Below are 26348 nucleotides of genomic sequence, written 5' to 3' on the forward strand. Positions count from 1 at the left end.
CAGCAGTTCAGTTCACAGGTCAGCAGCAGCAGCTCGACCCACCAGCAAACACTTCACGGATGTCCCAGCCGTCCGGTTCAGTAGTGTTAGGATAGTGGCAGTGGTGGCATTACCTAGCAGGAACATCCAAGTCTCAGCCGAAACAGCACAAATCGTCAGGAGGGTCCAGGACCAAAAGGAAAAGTTCTTACCTGTGATTCTCTCAGCAAAGATCAGCGAAGACATGAGACCCACAGCACTGCCCAGCTCGCTCTGTCAGCAAGCCTAGCTCAGTCTCTGTCGACTTACTCCCTCCAAACATCACATGTCCTTTGTGTGTCTCAGGGGACATCACTCTGTCAATCAGCTTGTGGAAGCGACACGAAGCTTCAGCACAGCACAGAGGCTTTATGTTGCGTTTCTCTCCCTGGAGTCTAAACAAATGGAGTCCAACTACTTGGACCAATACATGTGTGTCCTTAGCGAGAAACCCTTCATCACGTGTCCTTTCATGTGCTTGTTTTAGCAGAGCATCCTTCCACCTGTGTCTGCTCCAGCAAAATGTTCCTTCACGTGTCTGCTTTAGCAAAACCCTCCTTCACCTGTTTGCCCCAGCAGAACACCATCCAACACAACCGACTTTCCAAAGAACCCTTAAATCTCCATCCACTTCAGTTTACCGAGTCTGTACCGTTGACTGAACAAAGCATGTGTGGACTCTTCTCAGGCCCTGTGATGGTAGATGTCAGTCATCAAGTTGGATGGGAATTAGAATTACCTAGAAGCCAAGCCTCTGGCCCTGCCTGTGGGGCATTGTCTAGATTGGGTCGTTTGGTGTGGGAAGATTCACACTAATTGTGAGTGTCTTAGGCAGGGTCACTGCTGTTGTGGTAGCTTATATAACTGTAACTCCAGCTCCTGGGGATCTGATGCCCCTCTGGACCCTGAAGCAGGAGGCTTTGTCCTGCCTTACACCAGGACAGTGGGCAGTGTGCCCTTAGGGCAAGAGCCCACCAAAGGCTCCGACTTACACAAATGGAAATGCTGCCCTGCTAGCTAATGCTGAAGTCTCATTGTCTTGATAGCCTTCTGAGCTCTGCAGCAAGATGGTGGAATCCCCTGGTCAGCAGGGTTTCTCCTTCTCTGACCAAATCTGGGGAGCACAAAATACCCCACCTCTATTTGCATAATGTCACCTAGCTGTGGTGAGATTACCGGTTCAGCTTCCTGTCTCCCAATAGGAACAGATCAGCAAGCATTTGAGATTCCTGGAGTGCCTTCCATGCTAATGAGGTATCTCAGTACCTTAGCCTCCAGACATGATCTTTGCCCACCCTAGATATTCCTACTCCTCCCCCATACTATATGACTCTGATCTGCCTCCAGTGTGTCATTCCTGTTCATACTCACAACCTGTTTGAAACCCTGTTCATCAGAAGGGAGACCCACGTGCAAACAAACATCCTGGAAGGCAGATAGCCCAAACTAAGAGTGCAGTGAAGGTGTAAGCTAGACAACTGACCTAACACAACACACGTGTCAGAGCTGGCAGCAGGATGTGGCAGCATCGCCTGTGACAGGCTGGTTTTCCAGGTCTGGCTGATGCAGCATTGAAGGGCTGTGGAGTCGTACGGAGTGGTCCTAGAGAGCCACTGAGCCAGGCAACGGGAGGCAGGACCGGAATCTGCAAGAGGCTTTGAGAGGCCACCATGTGTGAAAGTGAGATTTATGTTCCAGAGGTACGTCCAGAGCCCCCAGTACATGCCAGGACCATAATGCACCAGAACAGGAGAGCTGTGGGCATGGGGTAGGAGCGGGCCCAACAGACAGGTTGCATGTGCTTCAGGTGGCAGAGCTGGAGGGATGAGGCTACCCAAGCCCTCTGGAGCCCAGATGATTTTGTCATGAACCCCGAATGTGGAGATGGGGCTGAAGGCCTTGGCATTTGCATCATGGATTTTATTCTTATTTTGGTCTGGTAAATACCTACCTTATCCCATCATTTCCTGTATGGATGGGGATGTTTTTTGAGTACTGTTGTGTACCAGCAATATGCCACTGCATTTGAATTTATAGGCACTCACAATTAGAAATATCTTGGACTTCCGACAGTGTTAGAACTGTTAAAGGCTATGGACTGGGGAACTTTTGAAACTGGATGAAATGTATTTTGCATTATGAGATACCATGAATCTCAGGGGACAAAGGGAGGAAGGGTAGGACTCAAAGTGGTAAGTTTAGGTGTCAAATACACAAGAAGAGTGATGGATATTAATTACCTAGTAGGTAATCTCTAACCATATTTGTGAGGCCTGCTAGGGTAGTTCGACTAGGGTAGGAACACCCATGCCAAGTGTGGACCAGACCTTTTCTGGGCTGAGATCCTGGCCTGGAGAAAAGAAAGCGTGAGCTAGGCACAGCCTCACAGTCCTCAATGCCAGCATCCAGGAGGTGGAGGCAGGGGGATCTCTGAGTTCCAGGACAGCCAAAGCTACATAGTGAGACCATGTCTCTGGAAGGGCATGTGGGCGGGTGAAGGAGAAAATGAGCTGAGTACCAGCATTTACCGGATTCCTGACTGGATACAATGTAACTGTCTGACTGGATACAATGTAACCATCTGACTGGATAAAATGTGACCTTCTGACTGGATACAATGTAACCTTCTGACTGGACACAATGTGACCATCTGACTGGATACAATGTAACCTTCTGACTGGACACAATGTGACCGTCTGACTGGATACAATGCAACCTTCTGACTGGATACAATTTATCATTCTTTACCACCCTCCCATCACCATCTTCCATCATCCATCACCATCTTCCCATCACCACCCTCCCATCACCATCCTCCACCACCCTCCCATCACCATCCTCCACCACCCTCCCATCACCATCCTCAACCACCCTCCCATCACCATCCTCAACCATCCTCCACCACCCTCCCATCACCATCCTCCACCATCCTCCCATCACCATCCTCCACCATCCTTCCATCACCATCCTCCACCACCCTCCCATCACCATCCTCCACCACCCTCCCATCACCATCCTCCACCACCCTCCCATCACCATCCTCCACCATCCTCCCATCACCATCCTCCACCATCCTCCCATCACCATCTGCCCATAACCAGCCTCCCATCACCCTTCATTGTGCTCCACCATTGTCTTCCTAGACCCTTCCATCTTCCTCCCATTGTCCTGCCAACAGCCTCTCTGGTCCTCTCCCAGTCCTCCTCCCTCCTCCCCTCTGCCTCCCACCATTCTCCTCCCACAGGTCCCCCCTTGCCCCTGTGCTAGTTTATAAGATAAAATACTGTGACAAAAAGTCGCTTGTAGGGAGGGTGTACAGGCTACAGTCCTACAGGCTGTTGGTCTACAGGTTTCAGTTTATTACCAAGGGAAGTGAGGGCAAGAACTCAGGCAGGAACCTGGAGGTATCCGAGAGCTGACCCTCCCACATCAACTGTCAATCAAGCCAACAGTCCCATAGACTTGCCTACAGGTCTAGCTGGTGAGGGCATTTCCTCGCTGAGGCTGTCTCTTCCCTGGTGAGTCAAGTGGACAGTGAAAATCAGTCATTACACCCACCTCCCTCATTCTTTTAGGGCAGCGATGGGCTAGATCGGCCTGGGGCTGAGGTCATGAGGAGCTAGAACTCACTGATGACAGATACTGAGGGATGAAATGTCCCCTGTGTCCTAGCAGAGCGCATGGAAGGCCGCAGAAGGGCTTGCTCCCACAGCTCAGCCCTGGGAGTAAGAATTGAGTTTTAATCTAAATGAGCCAGAAGATTTCCTGAATCTGAGCTCAGTGGCCAACATGAGACATCCCATCCAGACCAGTCAGTGGCCACATCTGCCATCTAGGCCCCTCACTGGTCCTCACTCTGTCTCTGGTGGGCGTGCTCCGCTTGTCACCAGCCAGCCTAGACCAGGAGGGCTCTCCACAGCTGCTGCCTCACCCTCTCACCCAGTCTTCTGCAGTCAGGGTCATTCTGACCTAGGGGACCCTGGGTCCCGTCTCTTTGGACCAGGGAGATTCTGGCATGGAATGGGATGGTCATCTTTTCGAGTTACAGAAAACCTGGCTTCTATTAATAAACCCGAGATGGAGTTGCTACTTTCCTTCCACGCTCACCGAATGCGACCCTGGTGGGCTGGCTGCATCCCCCTCAGGCCCCCATGCTGACTCACCCCAGCTCCTTTTAGATTTTCTCTTTCCACCTCCCCCACTGAGACGACTTAATTTAGTATCAGACGAGAGAGAGAGAGAGAGAGAGAGAGAGAGAGAGAGAGAGAGAGAGAGAGAGAGAGAGAGCCAGCTCCTGGCACATGGCGGGAAGCCCAGCTCAGCCAGATTCCACTCTGGGTGTCTCCATAGGAACCGGACTGTGCTGAGAAACGCCAGAATGGAGGACCACACTGGAGTTCAGTTCTGCCTTCCTGACGCCTGGGCCTGTGGATGTTTATGGCAGCTTCTGCCTACAGCCGTGGAGGATGTCTGGGGACCTCCAGGCCCCCACTGAGACTCCTGAATGCTGATGAAGCCCTGGGAAGAGGCAGAAACCTGAGAATCTGGACAGAGCTGCCAGTTCCTACGTTTCTTGTCTCCGTAGAGCAAGTTCTGGAATGTGTCTACGTTGGCGAAAGAATTGCAAGATCCCAGGACAAAGAATAGAGGCCCCTGGGCTCATAGAGTTTGGAAAATAACGAAGATATGTGTGAAAGACTTACAGCACGATCATGAGACACTCTAGCAAACAGGAAGGGGTCGAGCAACAGCCACAGGCCCAGTACTGGTTTTGGCGTCCCCTACTGGTTGAGCCTAACAACTCTCCTCAGACCCCTGCTCCTGCAGCGTGTGTGTGTGTGTGTGTGTGTGTGTGTGTGTGTGTGTGTGTGTGCGCGCGCGCGCGCGCGCACTCCACACCCCCTGCGGACCGTCCACACTGCAGCTGCCCAGTGTCCACTTGTGCTCCCCATACTGTTCTTCCTGGCGCTGGCTACAGTAATGCCCCGCTTCTGCCTGCTGTCATTGCGTTGGCTCAACGCCACATGTGTTGGCTTCTCAGATCTATGAGGACAATCTACTCTTAATGAAGGTTCCTGTCCCTCCGGACAGCCAGCTTTAGCTCAGTGAAGCTGGCTTGGACTTTGAGGGAATGAGTCGGTTTCTGCCCTTTCTTCCCTACCTTGCTGGTGTGGTGTTTGAACTGAGGACCTACTGTGTACTAGGCAAGCAAGCTGCCCCAGAGCTACAGCCCGACCTGAATCTGCATCAGCTGACTTATGTGTTATGTTGGGGTGGCCAGCGGAACTCATGCACAACCAGAGGAGACCAAATGGAAGGTCCCTCTTAGATGAACTTCTTGACACCAATCAGGTGGGGAGGATGGTGACTTTTCTGTACAGGTGGCAAACAGTCTTGCCTGGCTGCCAGAGAAAAACGCCTGGAAGGATGCTGTGGGTAGGGATAGCTTAGGTGCACAGGCTGTGCCCACCTCCGGGTGTCCTTGTGCGCTGCATTTCCTACCTCTGATCACTCTGCAGACCTGCGGGGCTTTGGAAGAAAAGTGGGTGCTGCTAGGGCCACTCCAGCGCAGCCTCAGGCGCTCGGGGAAGGGGAGAAACAGGTGCTACTGCTAGTTAGTAGTAGCCAGGCCCTGGGTGGGTCATTCCTGGAAAGCTTGAGATTGTCTGAAAACAGAACAGCCTCTGTCTGTCTGCGCCTTCTTGTTCTTGGTTAAAGGAATTCTGGGAAGGTCAAACCTTTGTCCCTGGGGAGGCTGGAATGCAGGGGAAAGGGTCTGAGTTCTCGCCCTTGTATTGATTGTTTCAGCCTTCTCCTGGGAATCAGACATCCGGGATCTGTTGGAGCCACAGAAGGTTACTGAGCCAGGGAAGAGCACACCTGTGAATCTTCCTGGTACCAGGTAGGCAGCGTAGCTCCTAAGCTTTGTTCAATGATAGTTGTCATCCTCGATGGCTTACTTAGCATCTCTTTCTGGTTTGTAAATTTGGCTAGCTGGGAGACTCGGGCTTGACACAGGAGGACACCAGTGGCTGTGAGTAGGCCACCACCTAGTGGTCATTATGAGCATCGCCGTGTCTCGATTTGCAGCAGTGCTGAGCTGGAGCCTGTGCGCTGCTGTCCCGTCCCGCCCTGTCTGGCTTTCTCTATGGCTGAACAACGTGGCTACTCTCAGAGCTGGGCTGGCCCGAGTATCTGTAAACAAATTTGGGCTGATGTGTGGCACCTTCTCTCCCATAACCTGTCTTTGCACCGACAGTGTTCCTAAAGTCAGGCCATCTCTCTGGTCCTACCTGCAGGCTGAGGCTCACAGCCGAGCTCTCCGGAGGTGGACTTGCTGACCGGGTGCGAAGCCAGAGAACTCTTCCATAGGAGAGTCTGGTTTGGGTCTTGGTCTCAGCCCTACAGTGGATCCTTCATTTAACATCAGCCACTCCACCTCTGGTTCCCAGAACCAACAGGTTAAGCATCAGGTTTCTCTTTCTTTCCTTCCTCCTTTCTTTCTTTCTTTCTTTCTTTCTTTCTTTCTTTCTTTCTTTCTTTCTTCCTTCCTTCCTTCCTTCCTTCCTTCCTTCCTTTCTTTCTTTCTTTCTTCATTTTTTCCCCTTTATTCTCCTTCACAGACAGCATCAGGTTTTTTAAACTGTGGGCTGCAACTCCACACATGATTGTGTAGGTCATAAAAAACTGGACAGCACTTAGAGGTTTCGAAGCACAAAACATCCAAAAGGGAACTCAAAATAAAAAACAACAAATCTGAGGTGTCTTTTGTAGCTGTTTTTTTGGCTCCTTTGTGGGTTCCTCTTTCTTCCACCCTTCTCCACAGCTCCCTAACACTGTGTAAGAGAAAAAAAGCTAGAGAGGAAGAGTTCCCTAAATAATATTAGGGTTGAAAAGGGGGTGACATTATTGTTAGGTTACTTCCTGCTGATTAGGGCATCAGTTTCCTTGGAGCAAGTTTGATCTTCACCAACAAGATATTTAATTTCTTCTTCTTGTTTCTTCTTCGTGCACAACTACTTTGTTAACAACCTCGACTAATAGCAACCAACAAAAACCAACAGCCCCCCGCCCCTGAACTGAACCATCAACAACAACCCATCTCTTGGGACCCTAGCATTTATATAGCCTCTTAAAAGTCCCCAGAATTCCAAATGTCATATAATCTTACCTGTAGCTGGTAAAACCACGCCTCTGCTAGAGCACGAAGCAAATCATAGTCAGCTGCTGTGGACGGTCCGAAGCAGCCCCACATCCCATTCCTAATGCATAGTCTCATGTTGTGGTAAATATTAAAAAAGGTGTCAACCAGTTCCAGCATGTCACTGCCCCATGCTGCCCCCAGGTACTCTCTGACCCGGGCTGCCTCTCCCACATAGTTCCAGCACCGGTGGGCCATATAGAGCTAACAGATATTCACCTTGTTAGTTCCCTGGGTGGGTTGATACCACACCAGGCCCACACACCCCAATTCCGCGGTGGGCTTGGTGTGCACTGACACTGTATCTTCTCTTGAACTCAACTGAGTGGCTGCGTGAAGGAAAACACCACACAATAAACTCTGATCCAATCGATATGATATTATTTGCCTGCCTAGACAAGACAAATAATCCTGTAAGACAATTTTATCCCTTATAAAATATTCATAACAACCTGTAGCTATGTAGAGACATGCAGAGGATCATCCTCCTCTTCCTCCATCTTGCCTTCCCCCCTTTTCCCTTTCCTTCTAAAACTTTATTCCCGCCTACCCTTCTTTCTTGTCCAGTTACAGGCCTCATTTTATCTTGTGCCTGCCTTTACCTGCATAAAGACAACTTACAGCCTCATAATATTTCTGTGCTTTTTTGTTTTTAAACCAAAATTCTCGTTACAGTCTTTGGCTGTGCTTGTGTGTGTGCACCACACACACACTCACTGTAGCTCTGGACATGTATGATGGTGATTCCACAACCAACGTGGCTGAACTCCCTCAGTGTGGGGCCTACTGTGTATGACTGTGGTGTTTGCATTGTGCACGGAACTTTCTGCTTCCCTAGAAGCCTAACGGTTAAATCATGGGCAGCGAAGACGTGGTGTTGTCATCCTCTGTGTATCAAATGGGTATGTCTGTGGGTTCTTCTCTGCTGGAATGCTTGGAGCTGTTTTATAGCCCCTGACATCCAGCACACGTTCTAACAGGAGTTAATGTTAGTGTAAAAAAAGATAAGCCCAAATCTTATTATTGTTCAAATTTGCTTTTATTGCTCGTGAGTGCTAAAACTACACATTATACCTTGTGGTGGTTAAAATATGCTTGGCCTAGGGAGTGGCACTATTTGTCGGTGTGGCCTTGTTGGAGGAAGTGTGTCACTGTGGCATGGGCTTTAAGACCTTCTCCAAACCTCATGGGAGCCAGATGAAGATATAGAACTTCCAGCTCCTCTGCACCATGCCTGCCTGGACGCTGCCGTGCTCCCACCTTGATGATAATGGATTTATTTTTGTGCATGTGTGGGCTTTTTATATGCATCAAATGTGTGCCTGGTGCCTGTGGGAGGCAGAAAGTGTTAGATCTCCCAGAGCTGGAGTCACAGGCAGTTGTAAGCAGCCTGATGTGTGTGCTGAGAGCCACCTGAGTCCTCTGGAACAGCAGTGAGTGCTTTTAATCACTAGCCATCTCTCTAGCCCCTAATGTTTTGCTTTTATATGTATGTGTGAGTACATGCCATATGTGTGGAGGTACCTGATGTGGGGGTTTGAGTGAGAATGGCCCCCATACGCATACTTACTTGATCCCTAGTTGGCGGAACTGTTTAGGAAGGATTAGGAGGTGTGGTTCTGCTGGAGGAGGTGTGTTGATATCAAAAGCCCATAACAGGCTCACTCTCATTATGTATCCAACTTGTGGATCGGATATATGTTCTCAGCTACTGCTCCCACACCATGTCAGCCTGCTACCACTGAGGGACCCTAAGAGCTTTTAGAGTCCCACACCCTCCTTACAGTTTCCCCCACCTGTTGCACCTAATCGGTTTGGAGGGGTGGGAGGGGTGCCGCTCTACTCCTCCGGGGAAGGTAGCTCTTCACACTGCTGGTCCCAGGGAAGGCTGCTTCTGGTGCTCTCTGCTTGGCCTACAGGCTGGAAGGCATGGGAATGAATTCCAGTGGGGTGCCGCCAGGCCTGTGAACTCTGGAGGGCCAAGACTCAGCCCGGTGCTCAGATTACAGCCCTGCGGGCCAGGGCCATAAACCCCTGCCTGAGTATTAGAAAAGTGCAGAGCCTGCAATAAGGCTCTGGGATAAAGCGCTCATGGAGGTCGAAGGAGTCAAGATCACAAAGGAGCCAGGACCGAGGAGAAGGTTTGCACCTCTCCTTTGTTCTGTTCTTTTTAAACAGCCCAGGATCCAATCACCAGATTCCCATACATTTGCCTCTAAGATTGGCTATCATTGTTTTTCTAATGCTGTGTGTGTGTGTGTGTGTGTGTGTGTGTGTGTGTGTGTGTGTGTGTGTGTGTGCAGGGGAGGGACTTAGGGAGTGGCTGATTTGGCTAGAGTCTACCTCACTCTCTCCTGTGGAGGTGGGGTTTGGGGCTTGCCTAGAGCCTTGTACATCTGCCCCATTGTGGTGCATCCAGGCAAAGTGGATTTGCAATCGGGAGTTCAGAAAACACCTGCCAGTTGACAGTCACCTGTCCTTGGGGCTTCAACCGAACTCGCCCTCTCATGTTTCCAACATTAACCTTTCAGTCCCACACCCACCCACTGAAGGATTTTGTGGTCCCACACCCTCCAGGAAGAAGTGCTTCAACCTTATCTGGGCAGCCCCTGGGATATAGGACAAGGGCCTTGATATACATCCAAGTGCCAAGCAGCACTTCTTCCCAGGGAGAAGTGTCTTATCTGGGCAGCCCCTGGAATGTAGGGCATAGGTCCTGAGATGCAACCCTTCTTGGCAGCAGCCAATCAACTTAGAAGTCAACTAAACCCACCAATGCTTGCATGCCTGGTCACCATTGCTATAGCCCACTTATAGACTAAGTGTATAAAAACTACTGACAGGGGGCAGGAAGCTAGGTACAGCAACATCAGGGCGTCCTGTCTTCTCTGTCCTCAGGAAGCGGGTAACTGGAGGGAAGATGGTTTATATCTTGAATGGTCAAGCATTGGACAGGGGAATCAGTCCCCATGGAGATTGTCTTTCATAACAGATTTCTTCTGGGGAACAGCAGAATTTGTGTATGTGTGTGTGTGTGTGTGTGTGTGTGTGTGTGTGTGTTTCCCCCAAACTTTTCTTCAGCAAGATGTGAAGAAAGGAAGAGGCTACGGGAACCCCCTGATTCCGGATACGATGATGTAAGAGGGCTGCCAGGAAACCCTCTACGAAGAATGGGTCAATCAGTCACCTTTGTGGCCCCAGCCCTTCTCCAATGGCTGGTGGATGAGGAAGGTAAACATTTGCTCTGAGAAGCAGACAACCAGGCATACACATGGATAGAAGGAAGCCATCAAGAACTGGAGAGCAGCTTATGCAGGAGAAGGTGGTGTCTGTCCAAACAAGGATTGCTCCGTCCTCACAGATGAATGAGGTCATGCTGGGAAGTCCTGCTGCAGGATCTGCCCTGACTCACTTGCAGTTCTATAACTTCGCATGTTTGTTTCCTTATCTTTTTGTATAGTTTACTGAAGTATTAATATAGATTTAGGAAGTAAATATTTTTAGCAAAACTTGATTCTTCATCTTTATATACCTAAAATATTTGATCTGGAAGAAATAAGAGCTATTTTATTTAGTCCTGGTTTTTTTTTTTTGGTTTGGTTTTGTTTTTGTTTTTGTGTGTTTTTTGTCTGTCTTTTCTGAGCGACCACTCCTTTCTCCAATGTTAATGTTGCCTTTTCTTGGCTTTTGAAATACTGCTCACTGTTACTTTGTTCCCATTTATAAATAAACCACAATGTAATTATAAAAAACAAAAACAAAAAACAAAACTGAACTGACAGAGGGCTCTGGGTAGCCTCTCCTCTGGATGTAGGCCACCCCAGTGCATTGGACTAATAAACCTCTTGCTTTGCGTCGATCTCTGATCTCTTGTCTCATTCATGGGAGTCCCAGGTAGTTAGGGCTCCATCCGAGTCTTACACCATGTTTTCCACCATGCTGGTTATGGACTCATCCTCTGAGATTGTAAGCAAGCCCCCAGTTAAGCGATTGTTTTTATAAGTTGCTTTGGTCATAGTGTCTCAGCAATAGAAAAGTATGACAAAAGTTGGTATCAGGGAGTAGTGTATTGCTGTTACAAGGCTGACCATGCTGTTTCTTGGAGAAATGTTGATTTTGGGACTTTAGATGAGGAAAGCAATTGAACAGGACTTAATGGACCATCATAACAGGAACTTGGAAGACAGTAGTCCTGAAAGATGTGGACTATGGAGACCCAGCTCAGAGGAGTCTGAGAGGAACAGTAGTAGAAATTGGCCTGGAGACCATTCTTGTGATGTGTAAGCAAAGAATGTGGCTGCTTCCTGCCATAGTCCTAAAAATCTACCTGAGGCTAAATTGAAGAGTCTTGGATCAGTGTTGTTGGCAGAGGAGAGGTTTCAAGACAGCCTGATGTTGATTGGGATGTGGGTTTTAGTAATCACTCTTATGCAGTGAAAAGAAGCAAGTAAGGAAAAAAGTAAATACAAAATGTACAGTTGAGGAGAGAGAGCGTCAGGGGGTGTAATGTTGAAGCAAAGCCTTGTGCTCATTGAGATAAAAATTTAAAGAAAAGCCCGGTACTCAGTGGAATAAAGGAGTGGTGTCTTCAGGGCAAACCCACACCCAGCTAATTCTGCAATTGGCGACAGGAAAAGGCCTGTTCTGGAAAGAACATTACCAAGTCAAAACTTAGGCAAATTAATTCAGGAGGGGGCTGAGCTCTGCTCCCAGCAGCCGGGAGAACTTGGCATTGTCCACTGTGGAATCTTCCTGCATGGCTAAGGAATGCTGCCAAGGCTCTGTGTGTGTGTGTGTGTGTGTGTGTGTGTGTGTGTCAGAGAGAGAGGGGGGGGAGGGAGAGAGATGGGGAAGCCTGGATTACTTGGAGACCCCAAGATTTTGGAGATGCCAGAGCCATGGGACACCTGCCAAGGAGAAGTGCAGATAGGGTGTGGAACCAGCCAAAGAGAGAAGCATTTTGCAGTCAATAAAGCTGGAAGGGTTTGCAACCATCAAAGTACTAGAACATCAAACAAACAGAGATACTGAATTTGGAGTTTTCCCTGCTCAGGTTTGGCCTAGTATTTCCTCATTAGGCCCCCTTTTCTCTTTTTTTATTTTTAATTTTTGGAATGGTGATGTATATTTTGTGCCATTGTATGTTTGGAAATATGTAATTTGCCTTCTGATTTTATCAGGTGTTTTATAATTAAACTTACAAATTAAAGAGAGTCTTAGAAGAGACTGAAATTTTAAACAGTGTCAATACTGTGACAGACTATGAGGGCTTTTGGAATTGAACTGAATACATTTGCACCGTGATGTGGCCACCAGTCTGTTGGGGCCAGAGAGTGGATACGGTGGTTTGAGTGCGAATAGCCCTCATAGGTGGTTTGAATATGCTTGGCTCCTGGGAAGTTGAAATGGAAATTTCTGGTTTCTTTGGAGAGTCAGGTCATAATGATGTTTCGCTGGGGCGGAGGGTCGAAAGAATGTTTTACTGAAGCAGACACATGGAAGGATGCAGAATGTTTAGAAAGAACATAACTCTGACCACAGATGCTGGGACACGGCTGGAGCGGCGGTTCGCCTTCTGCCTCACTGGTGTTTGCTGATGATGCTTGCGTGCCGGTTCACCTTGCATTGCTGATCTTCACTTCTCATGACGTGACTTCATAGAGAGTGGCTCGCTAAAGAAGCTCTCATGATATTCTTGCTGCTTCCATGGACTTGGGCCAATTGGCGGAGCCTCAAATTTTTTTTTCTAGCTTGAACTGCCGCTGTCTGCCAAGTAGACTGGACTAAAGCTGTTGATTCTTGTCTGGTGGTTTGCTAGTAGTTTGAACTGTTGATATCTTGAGAACGAAGATTGGAATGGCCCCAAAGAACTATTTCTAAACAGGTCTACTTCCCCCGCGTCTTAACAATCTCTCTTTTCCAACCTCCGGTTGGTGATGGGCTGGAGGGGACGTTAGAATGGTTAAGAATCTTTGTTATAAGTAGGTTCTGAGAAGACTTGAAGTGGCGTTATTAGGAGGTATGGCCTTGTTGGAGGAAGTGTTACTGTGTGGGTGGGCTTTGAGAGTGTCCTACTGGCTGCCTGTGGAAGACATAGTCCTCTCCTGGCTTCTTTCAGATCAAGATGTAGAACTCTTGGCCTCTCTAGCACCATGTCTGCCTGGATGCTGCCGTGATTCTTGCCATGACGATGAACTGAACCTCTGTAACTGTGAGCCGGCTCCAGTTAAATGTTGTCCTGTAAGAGTTGCCTTGGTCATGGTGTCTCTTTACAGCAATGGAAACCCTAAGACAGGCTCGCATATCAGTTGTTAGAACTGTTTTGGGGTGACTAGGAGGTGTGTCACTCTCTTGTCCTGTGACCCCCACTTGTAGCTCTAGCTATTGATGTGGTACCATGCCTGCCTCCCTGCTGCCATGCTTCCCACCGTGGTCACCGTGGTCACCGTGGGCTCACACTGTCACTGTAAGCAAACTCCCAACTAAAGGCTTCTTTTATAAGTTGCCATGGCCACAGTGTCTCTTCACAGCAATAGGACAGTAACTAAGACACCTGCCAAGGACTGAAGATGGTGTCAGAGCTCCTGGAGCTGGAGTTACAGGCACTTATGATCTACCAGACACAAAACTCAGGTCCTGTGCAAGAGCAGCAAGCTCTTAATTGCCTAGTCATGTCCTACCCCTCAAACAGCCGAGTCATGTTCCATTCCTCAAACAGCTGAGTCATATCCCATCCCTCAAACAGCCGAGTCATATCCCATCCCTCAAACAGCCGAGTCATATCCCATCCCTCAAACAGCCGAGTCATATCCCATCCCTCAAACAGCCGAGTCATGTCCCATCCCTCAAACAGCCGAGTCATATCCCATCCCTCAAACAGCTGAATCATGTCCCATCCCTCAAACTGCTGAGTCTATTCTCCATACTTATTTTGCTTCCTGCCTGGGAAACCCAAGATGGAGAATGTACCTCCATTCACCATCATAGTCCCTGGGGCCTGCAATGGCTCCAGTTCCACAGCCTTTCATGTGTTAGCTCTCCAGGGTATCAGAATGGCTCACAGGAGGATATGGGTTGAAAAGTCCAGCAATGACTACCTACACGGTGCAGCAGATGAATGTCTGGCAACTGTCTAGTCTATTAGGCTGGACACCTTAGCAGTTCCAGTCTGCCGCTGAAGGCCTGAGGGTCCCTAGAGAACCACTGGTCTTCAATCCACCCCGGGAAAGCTGAAAATTCAGGGTTCTGATATCAGTGAAGGAAGGTGGCAGCGGCAGCGGAGACAACAATGGAGTAGATACGAGAACCAGCAAGAAGCAAAGGCCAGCAGGCAACACTGCCTTCCTATTAGATTTCATTATGGCTGAGCAGACGCGGGAAAGTACTGCCTACTCTGGGGAGGTCTCCCTTTAATCCTTCCTGGGTCGTAGGTCAGCCAGGCTGGTCTTGGATGGTCCAAGATCCAAATAAAATTGGTTAGCTAGGACATCTGTCAGAGGTTGGGGTATCGCCCTGGGTCTGGCCCCTTGGCTGTGAGCTTTGCACAGGTATCGCCCCAGCTCCCTGGTCTCTGGGGCTCTATCCTTCCCATGTGCCTCCCCTTGTAAACGCAGTGTAAGCAGAGATGGAGTCTCTCCAGCTGTGGCATGGGGGCTGTGGTCCTCTGTGCCATCAGCTGGTGATGGGGTGTGTTGGCAGTGCCCTCTGTCACAGCCGTAATCTCAATGGGAGAAGCAAGGTGGCATGTAGGAAGGTACTTCTTGTATAACTTGGGGCAGAATCTGCATGTGTCATAGGACCCTGAGCTGTGAGGACCTGAGAGTCAGCTACCAGAGGAGAAGGTAGAGAGCCAGAGCCATCTGGGAGGGTAGTATGTATGTTTGGAAGCTCACCTGCCATCAGATTAACAGGCCCCGAGGTCACAGAATGACTGCTTGAGCAACAGATATTGAAGATAAGCCCGATCATAGCCAGGAAGCAGAGATGTGGTTTCTTTCTTGTGGCTCTTTCAAGGGAAAAAAAAAAACAAAACCATGCCCAGAAATCCCTGTGGATTCCATAAACCCACCCACCGGAGGGGCAGAGCCTTTTGTGAGATCTGAACCCAGACTCAGCTCTGGAGTCCAGCACAGTTGGGTCATATCAGCACTCAGGAGACTGAGGCAGGAGGAAGTCAGGTTTGAGGCCAGCCTGGGCTTCCTTGTCCCCCACTCTAAAAGAAAGACATGAAGGGAGGGGCCCCAAGCTGTACATCCCAGACCTAGCTCCAACACTGGGATGGAATGGGGGGGCCTCGGAATACATGGGTGGGTATTCTTCTGTTGCTGTGGCAACCGCAGGTCCATTTGGGTGCTGAGGGAGTGAGGTTAACGGGTTAGGAGGGGCCAAACACATGGGGGAACTTGGTGAACACCGGGCCAGTTTGTTCAGCATCCCGGTCCCGGAGGCCAAGACTTCGGGAGGATTAGAGCAGGGACAGAACAATGGCAATTTGGACCTTCAGAGCGCGTCATTTGAAGGCCACTGGCTGCAGGGTTCCCAGGCCACCACCGGGCGAGCCACAGAAGACCCAGAGGAGGAAATTCCCCCAGAGGAGATGGCTGGGGAAGAGCTCCCTGAGCTCTCCAATCCGGATGATTCTCTTCGACGGGACCTGGAGGTGGAAATGGTTGAAATGAGGTGGGTGTCGGAGACCTAGTGGGCAGGTAGGTGACAAGGAGGCAGATGCTAACACACTAGTCTATCCTGGCCACTTTCACTGTCCTTCTCCTTGGAGACCCCCAGCTTCCCTGAGGCAGGGGATGCTGCTGGCATCTCTGTCCTGCTCTGGGTCCTGGTACTCAGTGAATATGGGGGAGAGACGTGAGTGTTGTTTATTCTCCCGCAGCTCCAGGAGGTGGGGGCTGACTTCCAGTTCCATGGGCTCAGGGTCAGGGCTCAGTTTCTGGACAGTGTGGCGCCTGGGTGACAGCAAACTCATTCATAGAGTGTCGAGGCTCCAGGGGCCCAGAGCTGACCGAAGGCTCCTGATGGGGGAGCAAGACTGCTCTGTAGGCTCCAAGACACGTCAGAGTAGACCAGCAGGCCCTGACAACAAACTTTTGCAGCCACCTGTCCATCACTGAGCGGACTCCTAGCATCTCCTCAGCCAAGGGCAGGAAAAAGAAGAGCCGGAGGCTGCTGGAGCTGGCAAAGCCCAAGACCAACTGGCAATGTCTGAAAGACAGGTGAGGGCTGTGGGTGGCCCATGAGATGGCAGTAGGTGCCCCAGGCCTGCTGTGTCTGATGTCCTGTCACCAAACCATCATTCCTGTGGCGCCTCGGGCAGGACACCTAAAGAATCAATGAGATGTTGGGAGGCATCAGGCAACAGAAGTGGGACCCCGGGTGGTACCCAGAGGACGATGAGGAATCTGGGGGTCAGTGGGAACCCAGAGGCAAAGGCAGGGCCTGGGACCCTGTCTCATCGCAGGACGGGGTGCTGTTGTAAGGGCTATGCCTGGATTTCCCCACGCAAGACCAACTTGCAGTTCTGCCTGTATTGGTGAGTTGGGGTGTCCCCTCCCTCTGTCACCTGCCCATGTGAGGGACACGCCAGGCTCCAAGGATACACCTGAGCTGCCTTCTCTCCAGGGACTAAGTTCTAGGGGTGGAGGGCTTTGGAGCTAGGATTGTCCTGCCTCTGCCTTCCTGCTGTTCACTAAGCCTGCTGGGCTGTGTCTGCATACCTGAGGGGCCCAGCTCACCTGAGGGGCCCAGCTCATCTGAGGGGCCCAGCTCACCTGAGGGGCCCAGCTCACCTGAGGGGCCCAGCTCACCTGAGGGGCCCAGCTCACCTGAGGGGCCCAGCTCACCAGGCTGAATTTGACCTTTTCATATGCCCCATCCTGGAACACGGGCCTTGCTCCAGATAATGTTTCCCCTGGTGCTAGCTGCCCTAATCCAACCTGACCTTCTGTTCCTCTGCATCCTCCTGCTTTCTCAGGCTGCCCTTCCCTAGCAGAGCACAGGGCACAGGGCACAGGGCACAGGGCACAGGGCACAGGGCACAGGGCACAGGGCACAGGGTAGCCTGGCCTGAGCTGCTTGGCTGTATTCCAGGCCTTCTGTATACTGGACTGAGCGATTTGCCGAGGACACCACGTTGACCATCACAGTCCCTGGTAGGTTCTGTCTCTCCGGGGCAGCCTGAGCGTCCTCTGCCTGGGCCAGGGCCAGAATGCACCACTCAGTTACGTCTCTAGGTTCCCACCACCCTCAGGACTCCAGTCCTTTTGTGGGATTGCAGGGAGAGGGGTTCAGGGTAGTCTCAAAGGCAAGTTTGGGCAGGGCTAGTATTTGTGTCACAGAGATCCTTCCTTCCTTCCCAAATGGGATCCATCTTCTTTGAGCGCATAGATTCCTTCAAATAAAGCCCCACCCTCATCCCCTGTGGATGAGTGTAGCCAAGGATGGCCTCTCTTGGGGTTCCAGACTCATCTATTCCCCCCACCCCAACCCTAGAAATCCTAGGCTAGCACCAACTTCAGACAAAAACCTAGTTTTCGAGCCTCTTGTGTTTAACCTGGGGAGGAAGGAGTCATAGTCTTGTCCATTGTAGTTTGCCTGTGTCTGAGTACACTTCTGACAAAGCGTCTGCCCATGTCTCTAGCCTGTGCCCCATGCCTGGACCTGTGGAGGGCTGAGTGTGGGGTGGACCATGCCTGGACCTCCTGGGGTGGAGGGTGGGTCCTGCTGGGGCCCAGTGTAGCTGTGGTGACTGGGCCATTTCTGTCCAGTGGTGTCCAGCCGTGTGGAGGAGCTTTCGAGGCCCAAGCGATTCTACCAGGAATATTACAACAACAGCAGGTGAGGGAGGTGGGCAGGCGCACTCATGACTGTAGGTTATAAAGGAGGGACCTGGCAGACATTCATGTTTTCTGAAGCCTGTCCTCAGAGCCACAACCTTTGCTGTCTCTCCACACCGATGGCTGAAGTGGGTCCTGCGCCACCTCTGTGTCTATGTTCAGTCCTGTTCTGTGCTAGTACCACACTGCCATCTGAGTAATGTGGCTGGTGACATCCCTTTTGCTGGGGTGGATGTTAGGGGGAGCTGCTGCAAACCGGCTTCTGGGTTGGAGTTAGCAATCGCAGAAGCTGAGGCCAACAACGTTTGTTCTTGGAGATGGGATCTGGTTTTATCCTCTGAGCTCAGGGGAGTCATGTCTCCAACCCTTTGTGGTTCCAGATGGGAATGGAAGCTGGCCCTTTGCCACTCAGAAAGGTTAAGAAAAAAAGTACATATGGAGGGTGCCTCATGCTCTGGGGCAGACACCTGGGAGAGGCCTCTCTTGGCCCTCACCGGATCTCCTCTGGGAAGCATTTTGTGCCCCAGTGTCTTTAGGCTCGCCCATCCCAGGAACGTTCTGGGAAAGATCATGTTAGTCACCCACAGCTCTCCAGAGGAGTGGGGTGATGGCTGAACTCCAAGTGCCTTTTAGGACCACGCCCATCTGGCCCATCCCTCGATCTTCGTTGGAGTATCAACCTTCTAACCGGCTGAAGCAACTGGCTACCCCGAAGGTTCGAAATAACATCTGGAACATTAACATGTCTGAGGTAGGTGGCACCTGCCGTACATGCTTAAGTGGTTGGGACAGTGGGGACATTTGCCTTTGGAGGCAAGTGAGGGGACGGGGTGCAGCCTCTATGGGGTGGGAGTGGAGTTCACTCGGTCATCTGCAAAACTGTCCTCCCCCTCTGGCCCTTATCACCCTATCCTGCCACCTGAGGCCACCTGGGACCCATCCAATGCTTGATCACTGTCTGCCTCCACAGCGTAACGACACCCAAAGGGGCTCTGTGTGGTCACCTGGGCCTGCTTTTTTTAAATAATTTTAAAGTCTCGCTGGGGCTGCCCGGCTGTTCCTTTAGTCTTAAGCTGAATCAACAAACTCCAGGCTCAGTGAGCGAAGCAGTCCCCAAAAGCAAGGAGGCTTGCTGAGTGCGGTGCTGCACACCGGGAACCCCAGGCAAGAGCCGGATTTCTATGAGTTTGAGGTCAGCCCAGCAAATTCTAGGCTAGTGAGGGCTTCACAGGGTAGCTGGGAATGAAACTGCTTTGTCTCTGGGGGGGGGGGTCGCCCCTGAACTCTCTGGATTCTCCAATGAAAGATACACACACCACATTTGCACACACACATTCACACACACACACATTAGCACACCGGCTAATTGTGATATGCCTTGACTAGCTCAAAGGCTAGGCACTTCTCAACCTTCTCGTGGCGAACACACACTCCCATTGGGTACTCCTTGCTTAACACCTTCTAAATTTATATTTTCATTTGCTGCTGCCTTCTGGTCAGCCCCCCTTAGGGCCTTTCCACCTCTGTTGCTGGATGGTTTCTCTCCTGCAGCTCTTAAATCTGACCCCTCTCCTCCTAGTCCTGGTGATTCTCCACCTTTCTCCAACCCGCCCCCAGCCCACTCTCTCTGTCCCATGCCCGAGCAATCTGAAAGTCCCCCCACACCTCCCTGCCCAGCAAATGGCTGTTCTTTATTATCAATGGAAGCCATCTTGGGGACCCTCAGGTCTGGAAGCGCAGCTTTGAGAACCAAAATAAGGCGAAGCCTTAGAACCAATTCCCAATTGTCTTTCAAACCAAAAACCTGCCTGAGGATGTGTCCGTCTGTAATTTCAGCATCACAGAGGCCGGAGAGAGAATCTCTGTGAACTTGAATACTGCCTGGTCTACATAATGAGTTCCAGGACTGTCAGGGCTATGTAGAGAGATCCTGTTTAAAAAAGGAAGGAAGAAAGAAAGAAAGAAAGAAAGAAAAATGAAAGAAAAAGAAACAAAACCACCACCACCATCAATGAAAAAAAAACCCCAAATCCAGCCAGGTGTGGTGGCCCACATCTGCCATCTGTGGCACTTGGGGAGAATGTAGGAACACAGAGTTTGAGGTCACTTTCAGCTACTCAGTGAGTTCAAGGTCATCCTGGGCTACATGAGACCCTGTCTCAAAAACACAAAACAAAGTTCCAGCAGCAAACCACCTCTGTCTTAGGCTTCCCATACATGTTTCTAATAGACAAGGAAAAATTGAAAGCAGATAAACACACACACACACACACACACACACACACACACACACACACACACACACACAGTCCTTAACATTAAAAGTGTAGCTTGTATAAAATTTCCTGCCTGTCTCAGTCCCGACTTCTGAACTTGCTTCTCATTTGGACCCAGATGAGAACATGGCTCTTCCCACACACTGCCTTTTCTTCTGTCCTCACACTGCGAGGTGCGCTCACCTTCCTGCAGGCCTGTCAGGCTACTCTTGTGTCTCGGGGCTGCAATCCCCTTCGGCCGCCAAGGTCACTGGGGACCCTCTGGAGAGTCCAGGTTCCTGGGTCTGGGGTTGAGGCCCCACTGGGAACTTTATATCCTCCTGTAAGCTGTTCCCCTGTAACAGATGAAGGTCTAGCCTCAGCCAGGCCCAGGCTTTGCCCAGAAACCTTCCTATTCATGCTGGTCCTAACACACAGGGTCTACCGTCTCCTCACCTGGACTCCTGTTCCTCTTACTCATGTAGTCTTGAAACCAAGTCCCCAGGGCTGGGTCTAGGTCTTCCCGTGTGCATTGCTCTCGCAGAACGCAAGAAGCCCCGCTAGATTTCTGGTGTGTGTTGACTTCTATCTGGGTCCGCCAGGGAGCAAGCTTGAGAAGGGGACCCGTTAGAGGGTCGGTGGAGAAGACTCAGGCTGGGGAATGCAGCGGTTTTTCAAAGGTGGGTGATGAGCGGCAGCCACAGATCTAATTCTGAGGTTTTGGACAGTGGAGCTGGCAAGGTGACTGTTAGGCGCACTGGCTGCTCATCTGGAGGACCTGGGCTCCACCCCATCCGCAGCGTGCCCCTGGTGGTGCACAACCCGGCTGCAACTCCAGTTGCAGAGGATTTGGCACCCTCTCCTGGCTACTGGTGGTACTGCACACATGTGATGCACAGTCCCGCATACGTAGAAAAACTATTAAAGCATATATTTTTTTAAAGGAACATACCTTAGGGAAATACCGACCTTGGACTGCTCTTTTCCATGTCAGCAGCCCCTCGTGGTGCTGCCACACTCTCACTGCAGCTGCCTGTTGCCGCCCCGCGCACCTCAGACGCTCATTCCGCGCTTACCTTCCTCTGTGTTAGGCGTCCCCAGTGTAATCACTGGTTTCTGTGGAGGCCTTTGAAGCCCGGTCATCCCACACTGATCAGGTGAATTCAGCTTTGCGCGCACGCTGTGCACTGAGGACAGACATAGCTTCAAGGTCACCGAACCCTTCAAAGCTGCGTCCTGAGCTGCTCTCCTGCGGTTGTTCACGGAGTCTCTGCGGCCATATTTGCACCAGGGTCTTTTCAAGTCTGTGATTGTCCACTGACAGCTCGTCTTTCTCTCTTTTATTCATTCGGAGACAGGGTTTCACTATATAGACCAGGCTGGCCTCAGATTCACAGAGAACTGCCTCTGCTTCCCAAATGCCAGATTAGAGGCGTGCGCCACCACGCGGGACGGGTATTAGTTCCGGTATTTTGCTTTAAGGTTTACCTTCCCCAAGGCAGGTGAGAGCATTACCTTTGCGGTGTCCCTGGAGGGGTTCTTGATGTACTGTGGCTACTGAGCCCTGTGGGATACACAGCAAAGCTGATTTCTCCCTTGGGGTCAGGGCGTTCCTGCTCTGTGCACCGCACTGCACTGTGACCAATTCCGCTTCCCCATACTCCTGTTTCCAGGTTTCCCACGTGTCCAGAGCAGCCCAGATGGCAGTCCCCAGCCCACGGACGCTTCTGCTGGCAAAGCCCAAGCCCCCAGCCACCCTGCTGGAAGAGTGGGACCCTATGCCAAAGCCCAAGCCTTATGTGTCAGACTATAACCGCCTCCTTCAGCTGGCAAGTGAGTGGATATGGGCTGGGGGAGGGGAGACTTGTGGATGTGGGCTGGGGGAGGGGAGACTTGTGGATGTGGGCTGGGGGAGGGGAGACACAGGATTGAGGTCTGGACTTGCCAGGTGTGTGTCTTCCTTGTGCATTGCTGTCTGGATCCTGGACCCTTCCAGAGGTTATAATAGCAGAGGGCACTAGCAGAGCTGGTGGGTGCTGGAGATGAAGCTGAGGGTAGGCACCAGGCAGCCAGGTTGAGCTGTGAGGGCTGCTTTGGAGCAACTGCTTGTTTGACTCCCTTTTGCGTGAAAGTTGAATAGCCCTTTCCCAGTGGCAACAGTAATGCACACTTGTCACGGGAAAGACAAAAGAGCTTAAAGAAGAAAATAAATGTAACATCTAATGTCACAACCTAGAGTCTACACGCTGCATACACACAGTGCAGAGCCCATGTGGACAAGTTCATATGTGTCTGGGGATATCCCCACCCTCACCTCACACTGACCTGACCAGAACCCAGTGGGCTGTGCCTGTCGCACACTGCTCCCCGACCCTGTGACTTCCACCTCCAGCACACAGTGACCAGCAGGGTTTGGTTACCTTCAGCAGTTGCCTTGCATGTTGGTGACCTCAGGACTCCTCCTCCTGCGTCATCCCTGTACCCTCAGACCCTGAAGTCCTGATGTGGTCTACGTGTCTTTTGCACACGCATCGATGTCTATGAATGATGCTTGGCTGGGTGTATTTTGTTGCATACTGCTCACTGTGTGCGTACTGCCTACTGTGTGCTGGCCCTGAGAGGCCAGCAGCTTGTAGAGTCCTCATGTTTAGGCTGCTCTTGTCTAATGCCTGTAGAGCAGATGGCTGTGACCTTTTGGGTTTCCAGCTACCTCTGGCCCGGGTTTTGGTTTGCAGTTTTCAGTGCTCTCTATAGGAGATGTTCACTGACCCTTCGTCAGACCCCCTGAGGTGACAGGGTACAGTTGGAGCCCTGTACATACATGTCAGGCACTCGCTCTAACGCTGGCAAACGGGCTGTGCTTGGCTGTGGGTGGGAATACGCACCCAGCTCGGCCTCCGTCAGTCCTTTCCGGGTAGGAGGGCATCTCCTCTCCACTGTCATACTGTGCTTCACAGAGTTTAAACACCCAGATGTTGGGGATAGACAGACGGCTCAGCGGGTAAGAGCACTGGCTGCTCTTCCAGAGGACCGGGGTTCGATTCCTCCCAGCACGCACATGGCAGCTCACAACCGTCAGTAACTGCAGTTACCGGAGCAGACACGCTCTTCTGGCCCTTGCCTGCCCAGACACGCATGTGGTGCACAGAACTGCATACAGATAATACTACGCATACATATTAAATAATAAAATCTTTTTTAAAAAGAGATGAAAGCCTCAGTGGCCTGAGTCCAGGGAGGGCGGACGCCCCTGCCCTGGGGCCACCAAGTCCTTTGTTATTAGAGCTTTGATCTAGCCTGGGGCACTTGGGTTCTGAGGGCAAGGGCTTGTATTAGCTGCTTTTTCCTCTTGCTGTGACAAAGTGCCCGAAGAAAGCACCCCAAGAAGGGTTGACTGAGGCTCTTGGTCTGAGGGGACAGCCCACCCTGCTGGGACTGCCATGGGGTGGTAGAGGAAGGCAGCCGGTTACACTGTGTTGGCAGTCAGAAAACAGATGTGGGTGCTGGTGTAATGGATGCCAGTGTGGTGATCTTTGTTACTTTGTGGGTTCTTTCTCCTAGCCTTCTCCACACCTGTTCTCCCAGCCATTCAACCCCCTAACACTAGATAAAAGAGAAGAAAAGATCGAGGGGGGAAGGAACGAGATCTCTGAGTAATGCCAGGGTTGGAAAGGGGGCGATGGTACCATCAGGCTGATTATGGTGTTGGATTCCTTGGGGCAAGTTTGAACTTCACCATCTCGAAATCTACTTTCTTCTTTTTGATTCTTCTTTGTGTATAACTACTTAATAAACCACGCCCAACATCAGTCAACACCTCACCCTTCCTCAGGGCCCCAGTATTCATATACCTTCTGAAAAGTCCCCAGAATTCCGAATGTCACACGCTCGCAGACTATGCACAGCTGGCAAAACCACGCCTCTGCTAGAGCACGAGGCAAATCACAGTCAGCCTCCCCGGACAGTCCGAAGCAGCCCCACACCTCACCACACCTGGGGTTAAAACAAAAACATATTCTTATAATATTTCTGTGTTTTTAAAGAGAAACAAAAAAATATTCAGAATTCTCACTGCATGGTGGTGGTCAACTTACTTTCTCAATTCTCAGCCTGGGATGCCAGGCCCCGGGCAGGGTGGGGTGGACTTTCCTTGCTCTGTTGACCCTTCTGAGAGAGTTTTTTTTTTTTTTATCACAGGGTTCCATTTTCTCTCCCCAGGGCCTCGGTACAGTCGGGATGTTGGCTCTGGAGGCTTTCCCCATCTTCACCAAGGCACAAGCAGACAGGGAGAGGCTCAGCAGCCTCTCCTATATGTTACCCCTATACCACTCCCAGAGGTATAGTGGACACAGACCAGGCTCTACCCTTCCCCAGGTGGAGAAAGACTGCATTTTCCCTGGTACTCATGGCCTCCTTTCTGAGCAACTGTGACCAAATCAAATGTTTTCTTCACGGTTCATCCTCTTAAAAGGTGGTTTTCAACATCTTCACAAAGTTACCCAATCATCACCTATACAGTTCCAGAACATTCTATTGCCACAAAAGAAAGTCTTGTCCTCATGAGCAGTCATTTGGTCCTCTCCCCAGTGCTTGGCACCTCTAAATTCACTTCCTTGTCTGGATTCACCTGCCCTGGACAGTTTGTCATGGAATCCCATGTGGTCTGTCCCTTGGTGTCTGCTTCTCTTACTGTCCTTGAACGCCCCATCTGCCTTGCTGTGTTGTTTCAGAGCCTTGTTCCTGTTCATGGCTGTGTAATAGTCCAGCATGTGGCTGCTGCGCCCTGTGAATCTGACACTGTGGGTGTGGCCCACACAGATCTGTCACTCATTTGCTGATGGACAGACAGACCCCAGCTTGGAGCTTTGCCTGAGCCTGGTGCTGTTCCTCTCTTTTGCTCTTCAGCACCCAAGGTCCTGTCAGAAAAGTTCGTTCCTGACCGCAGTCCTCAGTGGGAGGTCCTGGATGTCACCAAGAATGCGGTGGCCAGTTCACGGATCATCTCCCTGGCCCAGCCCAAAATTCGAAAGGACCTCAACGAGGGTTACAACCCGTACCACATCTCCCCAGCCTCGCTGGTGGCCCAGGCATCTCCTCGAATTTACGAGCTTGCCACCCCCAAACACATCACCAAGAAAGTGTGACAACCAGGCCTACTCTCCAGCTCACCCCCAGTAAACACCAAGTGCATCCTCGCCTGTGCGTGATTCGCTGAGCTTTGTGGCTTGGGCAGGGGCGGGCAGGGACGCCAGAGGCCAGAACAATAATAATGTTATTTTTGTATTCTACCTGCGATGTGCAGCCCTTTTATTTCCCAAGCTTCTCTTCCCATCTTGAGAAACTGTGAGACAGGCTCTCAGCCCCTTGCCTGTCTTCCCAGATGTTACCATCTCGCTACCTCAGACATGCCCATAAGAACTTCAAGCTCAGCTTCATGGTCCTCGTAGTGAGTAGATGAGGCGGTGAGATCATCTTCACAGAGGGTTCTTTCCCAGGTCCTCAGTTTCACTGTTGAAACTGTCATAGGGTCATAGTGTCTGCAGTGAGGCCAGGAGGGGCACTTTTGGTCCCTTGTGCCATCTGAGGGCACTTTACTGCACAAGCCAGGGGACATACGGCAGAGTGGGCTTCTTCCGAATCTGAGTACATGGCTTCCAGAGCTGGGAGAAAGAGGCGTTTGTCCCTCAGTCCCTCAGACATGAGCATCTGGGCACACAGTGCAGATGGACCTAGCAGGCTCCAGGTTCCCAGCAAATCAGGGCCTATTATCTGTCAGGAGCTCCTGACATGGGTCCTCAGTGGAGTAGAGATGCTTCCTTCTGATAGACCCAGGGAGGGCAAGCGGGGCTCGCTGCCTCACTGTATCATCTCGAAGTCCTTCACCCTCCTCTGGAACCAGCAGCCGAGACGCTCCCAGTGTCTGTTCCAAGTCTCCTTTCCTTGAAGAGCCTCCTGTGTGGCTGTGCCGGGAACCAGTGGCTGCCTCTGTTCAGACAGCGAGATAGGCCGGCCAGCTGGGTTCACAGG

The 26348-nt window shown here is 51.0% G+C and overlaps 1 protein-coding gene and 1 pseudogene across 3 annotated transcripts; both read left to right on the top strand.

The window, feature by feature from the left end:
- The first annotated feature begins 10139 nt into the window (after window positions 1-10139).
- LOC308435157 (selenoprotein K-like) lies at window positions 10140-10445 on the top strand (annotated as a pseudogene). The gene has a single exon. The product of its transcript is annotated as a selenoprotein K-like (transcript).
- Window positions 10446-15611: 5166 nt separating this feature from the next.
- On the top strand, window positions 15612-25465 carry SPMAP2 (sperm microtubule associated protein 2; the record flags this gene model as incomplete). Of its 2 annotated transcripts, XM_080936009.1 has the most annotated exons (8): window positions 15612-15898; window positions 16327-16446; window positions 16692-16763; window positions 17321-17382; window positions 17998-18067; window positions 18700-18817; window positions 21995-22154; window positions 25227-25465. In XM_080936009.1, the coding sequence occupies 8 exons, from the start codon at window positions 15612-15614 to the stop codon at window positions 25463-25465; spliced, it is 1128 nt and encodes a 375-aa protein (XP_080792135.1). The 2 variants fall into 2 exon arrangements, with proteins under 2 accessions (XP_080792135.1, XP_080792136.1); XM_080936010.1 differs by lacking the exon at window positions 16692-16763.
- Between the last annotated feature and the right edge of the window lie 883 nt (window positions 25466-26348).

This window comes from Micromys minutus (genome assembly GCF_963924665.1).
Source record: "Micromys minutus genome assembly, chromosome: 22".
NCBI classification, from domain to species: domain Eukaryota; kingdom Metazoa; phylum Chordata; class Mammalia; order Rodentia; family Muridae; genus Micromys; species Micromys minutus.